The sequence below is a fragment of the Artemia sp. Qi Xiang Cuo genome, chromosome 4, assembly GCF_049724085.1.
Source record: "Artemia sp. Qi Xiang Cuo chromosome 4, ASM4972408v1, whole genome shotgun sequence".
In the NCBI taxonomy this organism is placed as follows: Eukaryota; Metazoa; Arthropoda; class Branchiopoda; order Anostraca; family Artemiidae; genus Artemia; species Artemia sp. Qi Xiang Cuo.
In genome coordinates, this window is record NC_142797.1 from 63270646 (window position 1) to 63286559 (window position 15914).

The 15914-nt window shown below is 37.5% G+C and overlaps 1 protein-coding gene across 2 annotated transcripts in view; it reads right to left on the bottom strand.

Moving 5' to 3' along the window:
* Cap-G (Chromosome associated protein G) overlaps window positions 1–15914 on the bottom strand; it is a 149896-nt gene that overhangs the window by 77914 nt on the left and 56068 nt on the right. For both annotated transcript variants that reach the window (XM_089087621.1, XM_089087622.1), the window contains exon 8: window positions 12682–12873. In XM_089087621.1, the coding sequence (XP_088943747.1) occupies window positions 12682–12873 (192 nt within the window). The remainder of the gene's footprint in view (window positions 1–12681; window positions 12874–15914) is intronic.

Here is a 15914-nt window from a genome sequence, read left to right on the forward strand (position 1 = left end):
GCTCAGGTACTACAATATTTCAATAAAACCGTACAATTGTTGGATGTATTTGAGGTGTTAGGTCACAGTGAAGACTGCATGAGCTCGTCATTGGTCAGTCTAATCAAAACAGCGAACGGTGCAATTTCGCGCCTTCGTTATACAAACTATCCTATGCTCCTATCACCAGATGACATAGTGGCCTTTAAAAATCGTAAAATGTGTTGGGTTTGCAAGGGGGAATTTGATGATGGTGTTGGGAATGGGGGGAGGAAAAAGGTGATCGACCATGATCATTTGTGGCAGGAAATTACATCTGGAGGGAGTAACTTTAGAGGGGTAGCACGCCAGTCATGCAATTTAAACGTTAGACAGCAATCGTTTGTGCCTATTTTTATACACAAGTCCAAGTCCGACATAAAGTGGATTCTATCGACGACGACTTATGGCGTCTTGGCTGAAATTTTACAAAATTAATCGAGTGATTGTTCTTTTTCTTAACAATTAAGGCACGCGTAATTAGTAAGACTAACACTGCTAGAATTATTGTGAAATTCAGTTTAAAATAGTAACACGGGCCTGAATAAAATCCATTTTGTAGACTCTTTCAGATTATTCCCCAAATCTTTAAGTCAATTGATTCAGGTGCAGAAAAGTGAAAATTTTGATAGCGTCCCCCTCCTCAAACATCGCGTCCCCGATGATGAAATGTATGATTTATTAACGTGTAAGGGTATATATCCATATGATTATTACAACTCTGGATTAAAGCTAGATGAGGTGTCACTACCGCCCATTGAAGCCTTTTACAATTCTCTTACTGAGAGTGAGTGCGCCCCTAGCGACTACGAATTTTCTAAAAGGGTTTGGGCAAAGGGTGGGTGTAAAATGGGGTGGGATTACGGTAAAATTTTCTGGGTTAGTATTGTTCTCATTCTTATGAACCGCGTTTTCAAAAATACGGATACAATCAATGGGATATGCGAGTTGGAGATATGTCATTTTTCTTCCACCTCCACGTTAGTGATGGATTTGATGATTCAAATCAACAAAGAGAAGATATGTCTGATTACTAATGTGGATCAACATCTGTTTGTAGAGAGAACAGTGAGGGGTGGGTATGTTATTCACGGAGATCGTATCATGAAAACTGATCCGAGTGGACAGCACACCGAGAAAAGTCGGACGCAGTTTTTTTGGATATGAATTCTCTTTACCCATCGGCAATGTCTCACTGCTGTTTGCCGTTTGGCAATTATATATGGCTTAACAATCCCGGTGCTTCAAATGTCCTAGACCTTGCCAGTAGGGAGGAGATTGGGTCAAGGGGGGTTTTTTTTTAAATTGACGTTTAAAAACCCATGGAAACCCACGACTTGGTAAAAGACTTTGCTTTTATGTGCATATATGGACAGATGGGTTGGGACTCTCTGGGCCCCTACAATTTACCTTTAGTAGAGGACGGGAGTATGCACTGGGTCCCTTCAAAACAAAAACTAATTGCCGACATCAACCCGAAACAGAATATCGTTGTTCATCACGTGCTATTGAAATGGATGGTGTCCAATGGCTTCGAGGTCACAAAGATTCATAGAGCCCTCCAATTTGATCAATAGCCTTTCATGAAAACGTTTATTGACACCTTTGTCAGTAAACGTTCACAAGCGAAAACGAAAGTTGAAAAAGAAGTCAATAAACTCATTTTGAACTCAGCTTTCGGTAAAATGTGCGAGAGCGTACGAAACAGAAGTCGATATGACACTGTAACCAACCCTAAAGATTGTGTTCGAATCATTGCAGATCCGAAATTCAAATCGTTCACAATCATAGACTCTGATATGGTGCTCCTACATTACAAGAAAAGAAACATTGAATTAAATAAAAATATTGCCGGCGGAACTGCAATAACTGAAATATCCAAGAAACTCATGTTGTCGTTTTATTATAATGTATGCAAGGTACAGTGGCCGACTGAGGGACAAGTTCAAGTGTACTACGGGGACACTGATTCACTCCTGTTAAAAGTCAAAACTGAAAATCTATTGAATGATTTGGAAAATAGCGAGTACATTAGCTCACGAATGGACTACACTAATTGGGACGAATCCCTCTACCCAGAGCTAGTGAAACGCCGGGCCCCAAATCAATTGTTATTGCTAAAATCTGAAACGGGTAGCGATCTGATATCCAGTGGTGTGTTTTCTGGACTGAAGGTATACTGTGTGGAAAGGCACGGCAAGGATATCAAACAAGTTTGCAAGGGGGTACCTACACACTTTGTTAAAAATAATTTCGACATGAGTGTGTATATAAACTCTGTGGAACTTAGTTTAGTGCCAAGGGCGAAAGTCATGGGGATTCGCTCTTTACAATTTAAAAACTATAGAGTTAGAGTTGAGAAACACACCAAGTCGGCCATATCGGACAAAGTCTATGTACTTGAGGATGGTGTGAAGTTACTACCAAACGGTAATTATTTAATTTCAGACCGAGTTGAATGTATAGAGTAAAGAAAACAACTCGGTCTAAAAAAATTAACTTAAATTCACAAAAAAAAGTATAAATTGGGTGGGAGGGTTTTTTGGGTAATTAGGTGTTTTTTAAAATCCTTTTTTTTTCTTTATCACAAACAATTTTCAATGTGTGTGTGTGTGTGTGTGTGTGTGCAAGGCAGATCAACTTACAGTATTTAATGCCTGCCCCGCCCGGGCCCGCCGCAGCGGGCCCCCGCTTCCCGGCGCCCGGCGCTTCCCGGCCCGCCCCCCGGCCGCCCCAGTGGCCGCCCCCCGGGGAGGTGGACCCCACAATTTAAAATGCTGTAAATAAAAGTGTATGATATTATTTCACAAGTGCATTTTTCCAATAAATGTTGTATTTTTTTGTATAAATAAACAAAAAAAAAAGTGTATTTATTTAAGTCTTTTTTTATCTAGTGGTTATGTAAATGTTGTATTTTTTTATTATAAATAAATTTAAAAAAAATTGTATTTTTTTTTCATGTTTAATGTGCTTTTTTCAATGTAGTATTTTTTTTTAAGTATTGTCACCTTTTTTATGTATATAATAAAAGAAAATATTATTCCTCTTCTTCTTCTTCTTCCTATTATTCTTGAACGGAGTAGTAGTAATAGGGAAATTATTTAGTCATTAGACAGCCATAGTCTCCAGTTAGTTGTCTAGGTGAACTGTTGAAGGAAACATGTATCAATTTAAAACACAATTCAGATCGTTTCTGTCTGGACCGTCAATGTCGGGAATAACAACACTGCTAACTAAAATAATAAAAAATTGCAAAAAAACGTTCGTGAAAAAGTCAAGAAAAATATACCACTATCACGATATTTGGAAAGATTCATATGATAAAATAAAAGCAATTGCTGCCACGGGGCCTCTGGTACAGGTTCACTTCATACGGGGACTTGATGTTTTCGGCATTATTGAACAAAACTCCTGGTTGATCATTGACGATCTGGCTGATTCTATTGAACAATGGTCCCAGGAAATGCTACAACTGTTCACTGTTCGCTCTCATCATGAACAGATTTCCGTTACTCTGGTTCTACACAATCTCTTTCATCAGAGCAAATGTATGCGAACAATTCCATTGAAATGAATCTACTATATCATCTACAGAGTTGTTCGTGATTCTATCTCGGTCATAACCCTCAATAAGCAAATCTATCCAGGTGCCCCTAAATTTCTGCTCTCAGCATACAATCATGTAACAAATAAACCCTAAGTCTATATCTTATTGCATTTTAATCAAAATTCACCCAAGGATCTGCGTCTAGTCACAGATATTTTTGACAATGAAATTTCAGTATATCTCCCCGTGAACACAAAAACGACCTCTTAGTTGCTGTCATGACACTGGAGAAACTACATGAAAATAGACATTTGTTTTCAGTTCTAAGCACTTCAAAACCTCCGCTTAGGAAAGCAATACTCAAACACGGTATTGACAATGATTTTATTAATCTAATATCTGAACTTTGTTTAAATTTGATCGAGGGTAATGTTCAAGTGCCAGAAGTATTTCAATAACAGTCTAAGCCGCTTTGGATCAGCTTAAGTTCTTGATCCTCTAACAAGGAATGTGATGTTTATAATCGGCCTAAATTTCATCAGGTAGGTGTTTTCATATTCGCGCTTTTACTACGAACGACAGTATAGCTTTACATCAGTGGTCATTAGAAAGGGAATGGCGCAGCACTATAAGTTTATTTCAATAGAACTAGCTCTCTCACCCGTCGAACACTTTGAGAACAATCTGAGTAAATTCCTTGACAATGAAAATATTGAGGATGATAAAAACCGCTTTTACTTCAAGATGCACTTCGCCGAGTGGACAAATAAGTCCTATCGGTCGAAGCCCACTGCTGGTATTGACTCCAAAAAAGAATCATCTCCTCAGCATTCTGCTTCTGGAACACATTTAAAGAAGGAGGAATTGGATTCAATTGTATGGAAAATTGGAAATATGCCCCACTCATATCGTGAACAAAGTAAACGACTCCTAGCCTATCTCCTGGAAAGTGGTCAAGATCACATTCAAGTTGAGAGCAATGGGACAGGGATTATAATTCAGGTCAATAGCTATAATCTACTTGATTTAATCTATGACATGGCTACTAATCGTAAAGGACTATTTTCATTTGGCACTCATCTATAAAACTTTCTAAAGACATTGTACTTCCCAAAAAGTCTTATTGTTAATAGACAAATTCTAAAAAAATTAAATGAACATGCATCATAGTCATCATCAACAACAAAATTGACATCATTAAAAAATGAACTTGAAGAAGAAGATTTTAAATCAATTTTGGAAAATACTAGCATACCACTGATAGCTAGACAAAAGCGAAGACGTATCAAGTCAACATCACCATCACCATCACCACCAACAGCCAGTATACAAAAGGGTAGCGGACGTTACACAACGTGTTTACGTTCAAAATGGTTGAAGTTCTGAAAGGTGTTTATGAAAATATTGGTGAGGCGGGGAGTTTAAGTTCCCCCACCACTCTTTCCAACGTCACTGGTGTTCACACTAAATGTGTACAAGACTATCTACTAAATGAATCAAGTTAGACTCTGCATAGAAATCATAGACTTCGTGCCAATCAATATCGAAAAACTAAAGCCTTTTCCCCATTGCATATAATGCAAGCAGATCTCCTGACTCTAGATTAGCTTCAAAGACGTCACAATACACCGTACAAGTATGTTCTACTTACAGTCAGTGTTAACAGTCGCTACAAACTTTCAATTCAATTTCAGTCAAAGAGAGGTGGTGAACTTGCTCAGGTTATAGAAAGTATTCTCGAACACGATTCGTATAAAAAAATTCAAACAGGTCGTGATAGTAAATTTTTTAATCTTCATGTTGCAAAAGTAATAGCGAAATATAGTACACTGCTATATCATCGTCATAGCCTATAAAGGCTGCATTGGTCGAACGATTGATAAGAACTATTCGACTTTTAATTTCAAGATATTGTACATTGAAAAATACATCGGCTTTTATTCATGATCTAGATAAAATCATGTTGATTTATAATCAACGACCTCATCGATCATTTTCCAACTCTACGCCAACGAAAGTTCATCATTCTGATCATGATACAGTTGACACCTTTCTTAAACAATATTCCGATGAATCGGCTGTCAAGAAGATGAAAAATAAATTCAATGTTGGTGATACCGTTCGAATTAATAGAACAGCCAAGATTTTGGAAAAGGTAACTTACTTTTAGTCCACCAAACTCTTTAAAGTGGCAAAACTCCTAGACACAAAGTCCATAGCTTATCGATTGCGTGCTACAAAAGATGAAGAGATTCTTTGTGTGTATTAAGTCTATGAATTGAAAAAAGTTAAGAATGCTAGTAAAATCTCTCAAATTGAAAACATATTAAAGACAAGTCCTCGCAGGGGTAAGAAACAGTTACTTGTTCGGTGGCTAGGATACAACTCTGATTTTGATTCTTTGATCGGTGTTGAAGATATTGACAATGCCCAATGATTTCTATCTAACTTTCATGTCCAACGTTTCCGATCGTCTCTACAATGACTTGAATACGACAAGGGATTTTTGGACAAAACTCTCCCCTGCCATCAAATTTGACGGTGCATATGAAGTGGCTCTTGTTGACTATATTCTCAAAAATACCTCTGACATCCTTAGAAAGGATGGTGTCTACGATATAAAAGTTGAACCATTCGATTGAAATATGAATGGGTTGGGGTATGTCGACTATGAGTGAGCTGAAGCACTTAAATCTAGTGACTATCCACATGTTAGATTGAAATATATTGAATATGATAATATGGGAGATTTGTGTCATACAATCAATAGAAAATTCTCATATCGTAGAAATGGTATATTCAATTTTAATTATTCATTGGAACATAATAGGATTTACATTAGCTAACCTGTTGATACAGAAGCAATTATTGTCAATGACGATATGAGAGACGTTCTTGGCCTTAAATAAAATACGATCAATGGGAAAAATGCTTGCACCGTTTGCGGGATGAATGAAGTTATTTTCGCTGATCATCCGCCAGTTTTCGCCTCGGACTCTCGCATATTTTTGTACGCATCTTTTGGGGAAACATCGAGAGTTGGTAATTCAAATGTTTCCCTCCTACGTATTCTTGAACGAAAAAAATCTCATGAACTTGTTCATCACTATAATATAAAGCATCTTCAGTATGCTCCTGTAAACATTTCGTATTTAGAACTCTGTCAATTAACACTAAGAAGTGAATTGGGTGATCCTCTAGCAATAACAAAAGGCTTAGCAGTGATTACATGTCATTTTCGATCAATTGTCAACGACAGTACTTTCACCTAAAATTAAGAATGGGAGAATTTCATTTGTCCGTCTCGATATTAATTGTTATGTTGGTGCTCTGAGTCCATGTCAGATAGGCAATGAATTGGACTACTACAAGGGGCGCACTACAATGTCTGGCTATGGTCTTGGTAGCCGGTTTGCTAGGCTCTTTCATTCTGCACTACCCCTTGCCGGAAAATATCTTGTACCTGCTGCATCAAATTTTGCTGCCTCCACACTACAGGCCTGGGGGTCAGGCAAGAATTTAAAGGAGAGTGTAAAGGAAAATATTAGATCTTCATCAAGAGCCAATAGTGAGGAATTAACATCCTAACAAATTGAAGAGGGAATGAAAAGGATGCGTTTTTGTCAATGACTTATCAGTCTCTATCCAAGCAGGAAGCAAAGAAAAGCAACAAGAACTTTGAGAAATAGTACAACGAAGACCAATAAGCAGAAGAAGAAGAAAAAGAAGAAGATTGTTACATTAAATAAGAATTTCTTCTCTTAGGATGACTTATCTCCCCCACAAGGAATCATATCCATCAATTAGTTCCTCATTTAATCTATTCAATGCTGAAAATGTGGATGTCAGTGTCAAGTATGGCTAATATGAACTATTTCATCCCCAACAACCCCTCTCAGAAAATATACACTTTCAAATATTTTCTAATGAAGACTATTTCATTGATTTGTCGTCAAAATTTATTGATTTAAATGTTGTGGTGACGAAAAAGTCAGATAATACAACTCCAAATAACGGCGATGGTCTATCATTTGTGAAATTTATTCTACACCGTCTAGTAAAGAAACAAGCTGTATCTATGATTGAAACTTTGTTAGGCACTTGCATCGGCTATTTAAACTATGCAATTTACTGGCAGTTCATGATTAATACGTAAATGGCTAACAAGGAATGGAGGGTTCCATCATTGGGCTATGACTATCAGATAGGTTGAGGTATTAACAGAGAGTATGCTACTATAGGGAACCGGGAGTATTATCTAGTTTGAATATTAGATCATTAGATATTCAATATATCCCAATGGCTACCCTCCAATGTCAAGATTGACATAAAGTTACAGATGGCCCCATCAAATTTCATTTTGAGAAAAACAGTTCCTGCAGCCCCCGATGCACATGTCATTATCACATCGGCAGTTCTCCACGTCTGAAAACAACAGGTTATGAGCTCTGTTGCGTTTGCAGTGAAAAAGCTAAGAGTCAATGGTAACAACATTAAACTTCTTGTTTCCCAAACGATCACCAATCAACGTCACATTGCCTCCGGCTCTCGTAGCTACATTAATTCATCATTTATCAATGGAGAAATTGGCTTTGGCCTTTGTGAAGAGTGGCAGTGCCGTTGGATCCTGGACTGAATCCCCCCACGATTTTAATTTTTTCGGTCTATCTAGCCTTGTGTGCAAACTGAATGGTATTCCACTGTACACTCTATCACTTAACAAAAAATCCAATAGAACTCTGTACAAGTTTACTATGTAATCCCTAGTTCATGTCTCTCAATTATTTGAAAATGGAATAACCAATTCAATGTTTTCAAAAAATCATGGGGCTATTGTTTTGGACTTGTCAGGCACATAAGATATGGCCATAGTACGAACAGGGAAAGTACATTTATAGTGTACATTTGCCAAATCTCTGACCGAGAGTATCACGTTAATATAACTGAGTCAATCCGAAACTTATTGGGAAGTCACCCCCGACGGCAGTGTTCTACTAGACCTAGCACCATGAACACAAAACAAATCATCAACGTATTTAGTATGGATCCATGCATGTCCCAGTTCAAGTCCTATTGCATACCTTCGGACTTCATTGAAAAAATTTCAAGTGTTAACAATACCCTAATCATTGTTAATAGCAGTCCATCGACTTTGAAGACCGGTCATTGGCTATGCATCTTTCAAACAGCGAAGAATATTGAACTTTTTGATTCTCTTGGCCTATCGGATAAATTCTACGCTCCATACATCAGCAACTTTATTGAAAGCAGGGGGAAAACCATTATTCAAAATCAACGAAGAGTACAGGATTTAACGACTGAGACCTTTGGCTTTCATGCACTACTCTTTTTTATGTTCCGATGTCGTGGTTACACCTACAAACAGTTTCTCAACATCTACGTTGACGTACCTCAATTGAACGACTGTCTAGTGGATAATATACTTACAAGTGAATTTAATATTGATTTTAGTGCCCAAAGAATAAAATGTTCTACAGATGTATGTGAAATTGTTTATTAATGAAAATAAATTTATATACAGGATAAAATGACTTTTCTACTCTTTAGATTTCATCCTCTACTAGGTATTTTTCGACAACAACTAGTGCAGGTAGACTATCTGAATTCACAGTGTACTGATCCTGATATACTGCGATGTCAAGGTCAAATTTTCTACAGTAGATCTTAACTTCGCTCTTTTCATATCTCTTTGTACAGTCAATGATACTATTCCCATTCATTTTATAGAATTCACATGTTTCAATTTACTTATTTGAAGCAATTTCACAAACAGTGTCCTCAAGTGTCGAATCACATTCCGTCACAGCCAAATAAAAATCAGTGGGCTTATAATCATAACACCCAGTGTCTTCACAACGATGACGTAGAAACCATATTCTTTTGTTGTTCCAACAGTTTAGGATTCTTTCCAATCATACCGGGATATGTACTCTCCCACTGATTACATTTATCATAATGACAATTGGAGCATAGGTGGCCTCTAGGATGAGAGTCACACACCTCTTCAAGACAGGAATTACAACCTTTAATTTGTACAGCATATCCTCTATGCAATTTACACGGGTTGCACAATCTACACTCTTCATCATACTCGTCAATCATTGTGCAATTCTCACATGATGATGACCAGCTGCCCAGTGTGTACATACATAACGGACATGTATGGAACATTTTGTCATGTGTTGACACTCTCACTACCACAATGAAACTGAGCTAGCAACAACAATAATTGTCTGAGATAGAGAGAGAGAGAGAGAGGAGTTAATCATCCTTGAGCACCATCTTTCTCACGAAAAAAGTCCTAAATTTCAAAACTAATGTTTAAAAGCATATCCACAATATCATTTTGCCGTGTCGTGATCAATATATCAATAAATTGTGTAAATGCATTTGGACCACGATGTAGAAGCTTCATGGAATAGTCTAATGTTGGGGAATCAGTTTTCATTATATCAACAAGCATTCCCCGAGAAAATATCATCCTTTGAATAGACAACTCTAGAAAATAATCATCTAGAATCAAACGTTTGTCCATAAGAAGTAAATTTCTCATGATTCGCTCTTTCTCAAATCTATCCATTTTTTAGAGTCCCAAGACTGTCACAACCAACTTCAGACTATTCAAAATTTCTTTTTTCTACTATATAAAATATAATCAAATCTATTTTAGAAAGAAAAAATACCTTTGACTTAGAAACAATTTAATTGAACATAACTAAAATAATAATATTCACTGATGAATTATGTTCTCAACAATATATTTCGATAAAATATCTAATGATGAACGAAGATTATTTATATGGAGAATCTTCACTTTTCCTTCAAAAACTAGATGCTACTCCTGCTTAAACTTGCTTAATGATATCACGTATCTAGCATACATAATGTCCCATTCAAGACATAGTCTACAGCCAGCGGTTATTTCCACGGCTACATTGGGTACTCGTATATCGTTGCTGCTGCTGCTGTCGGTTCCATCATTAATCTCCAATAATGTAAATGCACCACTCATTTTTTCTCCACTAATATCCTCTCAAATAAACTATTCTCTCTCTGAATTTGATTCTCCTACTATCAAGAACTACAATGAAAATTACTCCTTATATCTGAATCCAGCTACTAATCAACTTAGTGTGACCACCAGCTCTCTCTCTCTCTCTGTTTAACACACAAAAAAGTGAGTGTCATAATAGAAAACCCGTCTGGTAAGGTAAGTATCGTTCATTGTAATAGGTCACTGGCCCCTGGTAAGGCATATTACGCAATCACGACTCGTGGTAATTGGGCGCTTACTACTGTCGTAACTGACCGGAGGTTGATCTTTCGGTCAGTTACGAAATTTCCACTCTCACAAAAGTGAAAAACATGCACTTACGATAAAGTTGAATTTTTGACTTACTCAACCGGGAGGCATCGTACAACAAAACGAAATACACCATTAGAAAGCGTAAAAATAACTATGGTAGGGTTCGTAACTCATTTTTGACTAGGGGTGTCAGTTACTACATTCTTGCTTTCACAAGGCAATGTGTATCAAGGATTAAGTAGGAAAGAGGGAAGATTAGCATTTTGTCTTAGATCAGGTCAGGCAGATATAAAATTATACAGGGGGAAGCTTTATGGAGAGTCAAGTAACTGTGGCTTTTGTGACAAAGAAGAAGGTCTGGAACATCTTCTTATAGATTATGATAAGTACACTCTCCAAAGACAGGATATCAGCACGTTTTTTCATGAAAGAAGAAAAGAGTTGAGCGTAAATTTGATTTTGGGAGGATTTGCTAATGACAGTGACAATCCTAAAGCTAGTGGCATAGTTTAGTGGCATAGTGGCATAGATCCTAAAGCTAGTGGCATAGTTTATTGGCACAGTGGCATAGATCCTAAAGCTAGTGACATAGTTTAGTGGCATAGTGGCATAATTTAGTGGCATAGCTCCTAAAGCTAGTGGCATAGTTTATAGCTACCATTGGGAGAGATATGACGATGTGATGGGAAGAATAACTATGATTAATTATTGTGATAGAGCAGGTTATTGATGATTTATTAACCAAAGCGGGATCCAGATTTATTTAAAGCCCAAGTGACCGAGCAGTCAACAGGGGCCTTTAATTTGTTCATCATCATCAACATCACCTATTGATTTTGTTCTTTACAGATTACAACCTCATGAATAAAATAATATTCATATACATAAGGATGGCTACACTGAAGAAATATATCACCAAATCTATGTACATATATCAAAGGCCAGTCAATGTATATAAATAAAGCAATTTAATGTATTATACAGTTAATCAGTGCCATAAATTATATATCAAAACAATCTCCTTTGTTTGGAAATGAGGGCCAAAATTTTAGTACTGTATTCTATTGAATTTTTCCAAAAAATCGAAAAAATCCTAATTTTTTTATGCATTTAATCAATATCAAAGAGTACTACAGTCCCTTAAGAAGAATCAGAATTTTTTATTTGGACTAAATATTGTACAGGAGTTGCTGGTTCCCAATCTACAAGTGTACACCCTTGGGACTCCGAAGCTCAACATCCGTGCCCATCCTCTAAAGGCAAATCACAGTATAACATGCTTTTGATGCCTAGTCCCCCCCCCATTAAATAAATTACTTTAGAGTACATCAAAATCTGTATACTTGGGATTAAAACACTTTGCTGGGATTAAAACGCAAACAAATCAAACCCAACCCTCCTGGGGTGTCAATAGGTAGGAGCAGGGTTTAAACTTCGGAGAAGCAAAACTACATTTCGGAAAAGCAAAAAATACATCAAAAGAGGAAAATGAGAGGTAAATCCATTTAGATCCTGGTAAAAACAAGCTCCTGGCGCTTTTTGCACCGCAGACTGCCTTCTGAAATCTTACTTTCTTTTTCGAATAGACATATAAGAATTTAGGGAACACTATTTTTTCTAGGCAAGTGAATTTTCAGAAGAGTCTAAATATTCCTTTAAGCTTTCCCAAAATCAAAATGGACCTAAAAGGCTTCCCATCCCCCCTGGAACAGGGCTTCCACAGATTCGGCAGCATACTCATACACTTTCAATAAAGCACCTGATATCCATCAACAAAGTAAAATGATACCTTTTCACATAGTCAGCATACGCTGTCAATTCGGGAAAAATTCGCTCCAAATATTCGTCCTTCTGCTTTGAGTGAAAATATTTAGCCAAATTCTTCCAGTAAACTGCAACTTGTGAGCTTAATTTTTCTTTTTCCACGAGGAGCTCTTCAGATAAAGGTAATTCTTTGATCAGCTCGTCAACAGATTTGAGACTTAAATAAGATCGGAGTAAGAATACATACATATCAAGGCCGAGAATTTATAATGCTTATAAAAAAAATGATAGTAAATGATTAAAAAGGTACAAAATATGAACTACCTGAAAAGAGTGGCAAAATTAATTTGTTAATGATTACTCTGGAAAAAAAAAAAGATCTGGCCAGCAAGGACAAAAACAAATTGGAAAAAAAATTCAAAGTGAAAAAACAAACGAAACTTACACAGAAGAAAAAAAACAAAACGACGCGGATATTTCACCTGTATAAAATATATTGTCTTCAACGCTAAATGTAGACGAAGAACGAAGGTAAAATCAAAAATAATCTATAAAACATAAAATTAAATAAAATATAAAACTAAGAAATAAAAAACAAACCAATATCTGTAGGCTACTATAAATAACAATATCTGTATAACAATCTGTATAACAATCTGTATAACAATATCTATATAACTATAAATAAAATATATATATTAACTTTCTATTATTAACTTTCATAGTAACTTTCTAAACAGTGGAAGCAAATAAATTACTAAGTTTGAATATGTTAAATTTATATGGAAATAGTTTGATTCTTTAACCAAGGTTGTGCTCGATTTGGAATCTGTGATCCCAGGAACAGTAAGGAAGCATAGTTTTCAATTCTTCTCATATAATTTGTGTTGAAGATTAGATTTATTTAACTGGAGTTGCCTTATAATATTATTACTAATTTATGCTCTTTGCTTGGAAGCAAAACAGCGTCATCTATAATAATTCTTAATAGCGGATTCTAGAGTGCGTTCATATTATTAAATTTTACTAATAAGCGGGCAGAAGAGGGGAGTTTCTTGTCGCAAGGGCCGTTGTACCTGCCGGGAGTGTGACTCCCTTAAACTGCGGGGATCAGGTAGCAAGAAACTACGCTTCCCTCGCTTATTATCTTAAATAGCTCTGTATTACGTCGTAGTTTATTGAACTGGCTCCTCCCCTCGGACTTTGATTTTGCATTACGGATTGTGACGTGGCTGTTGCGATGGGGAGTAATGAGAAATTGGTTTGGAATGCGTTACTGAATTATGCTTTCCGTGCGATAAAAGCTGGTAATCGCTCGGAGGATATAGCGAAAAAAGCAGTCGAGTTTTTCTCAGAGGACGCAATTGCAATGGCGAAGGAGTTATTGTGGCCCCTAGCAGGAATTACCACACGTGTTACTGCGCGATCGAAGAACACCGATGATATCCTGGACATATTAAAAGTATTTCGGGTTTGTGAAGATAAAAATATCTCGTTGCCGCGGTTTGTGATTTTCGAACCTGATGAAGTTCCGATAATCCCGGGAGAAGTGACGGCTACCCTAACCCGGAAAGTAAACGAATTGTGTGCTAAGTTCGATAGTTACGTGGATTCTAATCCCTCTCCTTCTGTCTCTGCTATGCCTGCGGCAGAAACCAACACGATCATGTCGAAACTGTCATATGCGGTTGTTTTGAAGAATCCCCCGAAAGATCTTTCGAACCCTAGCGCTCGGAAATCCTATTTGGACAGAGTATGTGGTGATATTAGTTCGAACATTGTGGAGCTGAAACCTAGGAAATCTGAATGGAGAGTAGTCTTGAACAACAAGAATGCTGCCGAGTCCCTGGCTGAGGCAGTGGGTAAAAGTGACTCAACTATAAGTGTTAAAGTAAAAACTCCCGCTTTCTTCGGAATAATCCGCCACGTTCCCACTGAAACTTCAGATGACGAACTGCGCTCAGTTGTACCGAACTGTGTTAATGCCGTACAAATTGGTAGTACTCGGTCATTCAAATTACAGTTTGAAAGCAAAGCTCATCTCTTTAACGCAATGAACTCTCCGCCCATTTTTGGTTACGAGCGACTACCCATTACAGAATTTAAATTCTTACCGATGCAGTGCTACAACTGTCAGTCCTACGGACATGCAGCAAAATCTTGTGTAGATCCCCCGAAATGTTCAAAGTGCGGTGGAGATCATTCCAGCTCTCGGGACAATCCATGCCAAAATGCCCCCAAATGCGCTCTGTGTGGTTCTTCTCGACACCCGTGCTACAGCTTCCAATGTCCAGTAGCTCAGAAGCTAAATTCTAAACAATGATCGGTGATTCTATACGGGTTGTTTCATGGAACTTAAATGGTGGAGTGGTTGATAAAATGCCACTGTTAGAAGGATTGGTATGTTATAACGATGTACTCTGTGTGCAGGAACACTTCCTCTCGAATCAAGCCGTTAGTCTGCTTGAGCTAAACGATGGCGTCAAAGTATTTGCTACTCCTGCAAAGTCATCGGGCAGGGGAAGGCCGTCCGGTGGAATCGCCATTCTTGTTAGCAGCAGGTTAAATCCCATTCTGTATAAATCTTCAGACTTTTTTGTTGCTGTTAAGGTGCACAAAACTGTTATCCACTCTGTGTACATGCCAACAGACTACAGAGACAGTAAATCAGAAAAAAAATTTAGTGAAGCCTGCAGTAAGCTATCGAGTTCGGTGGGCAGCTGTTCTAGCCAGGGCCTTGAATGTATAGTCGCTGGTGACGTGAACTGTGACTTGACTGATGAGTCTAACGCTCGAGCACAGATCCTCCTATCTTCCTGTGACGGTCTTCGTCTTGCTAACAATGATCTGTGTTTTACTTATATCCATAACTCAGGCTCGACTTCATCTCTCGACTTCATGTTAAGTTCCATCCAATCTCCAGCTTGCGGCAATTCGCACGTAGATCTGAGCGTAAGCGCGTCTGATCACTTTCCAATTATAAACACTTTTCGAGTAATTCCTGCCTCTCCTAACCCCCCAACTAATGAAAAGAAGTGGAAAATCAAAACTAATTGGAGTAAAATTGACCTGGCTACTTATCATTACGTATTGGATGAGATTCTCACAAAGATTAAAGTGCCGTTCCAATTACTACAGCAGAGTGTATGTATTCAAGATGAAGAGAAACAGCTGCTACTAAACATCTACTGTAGTGAAATATCTCACGCACTGTTATCTGCCGAGGCCGCTGCGGTCCCCATTCGTAAAGTCCGAGTG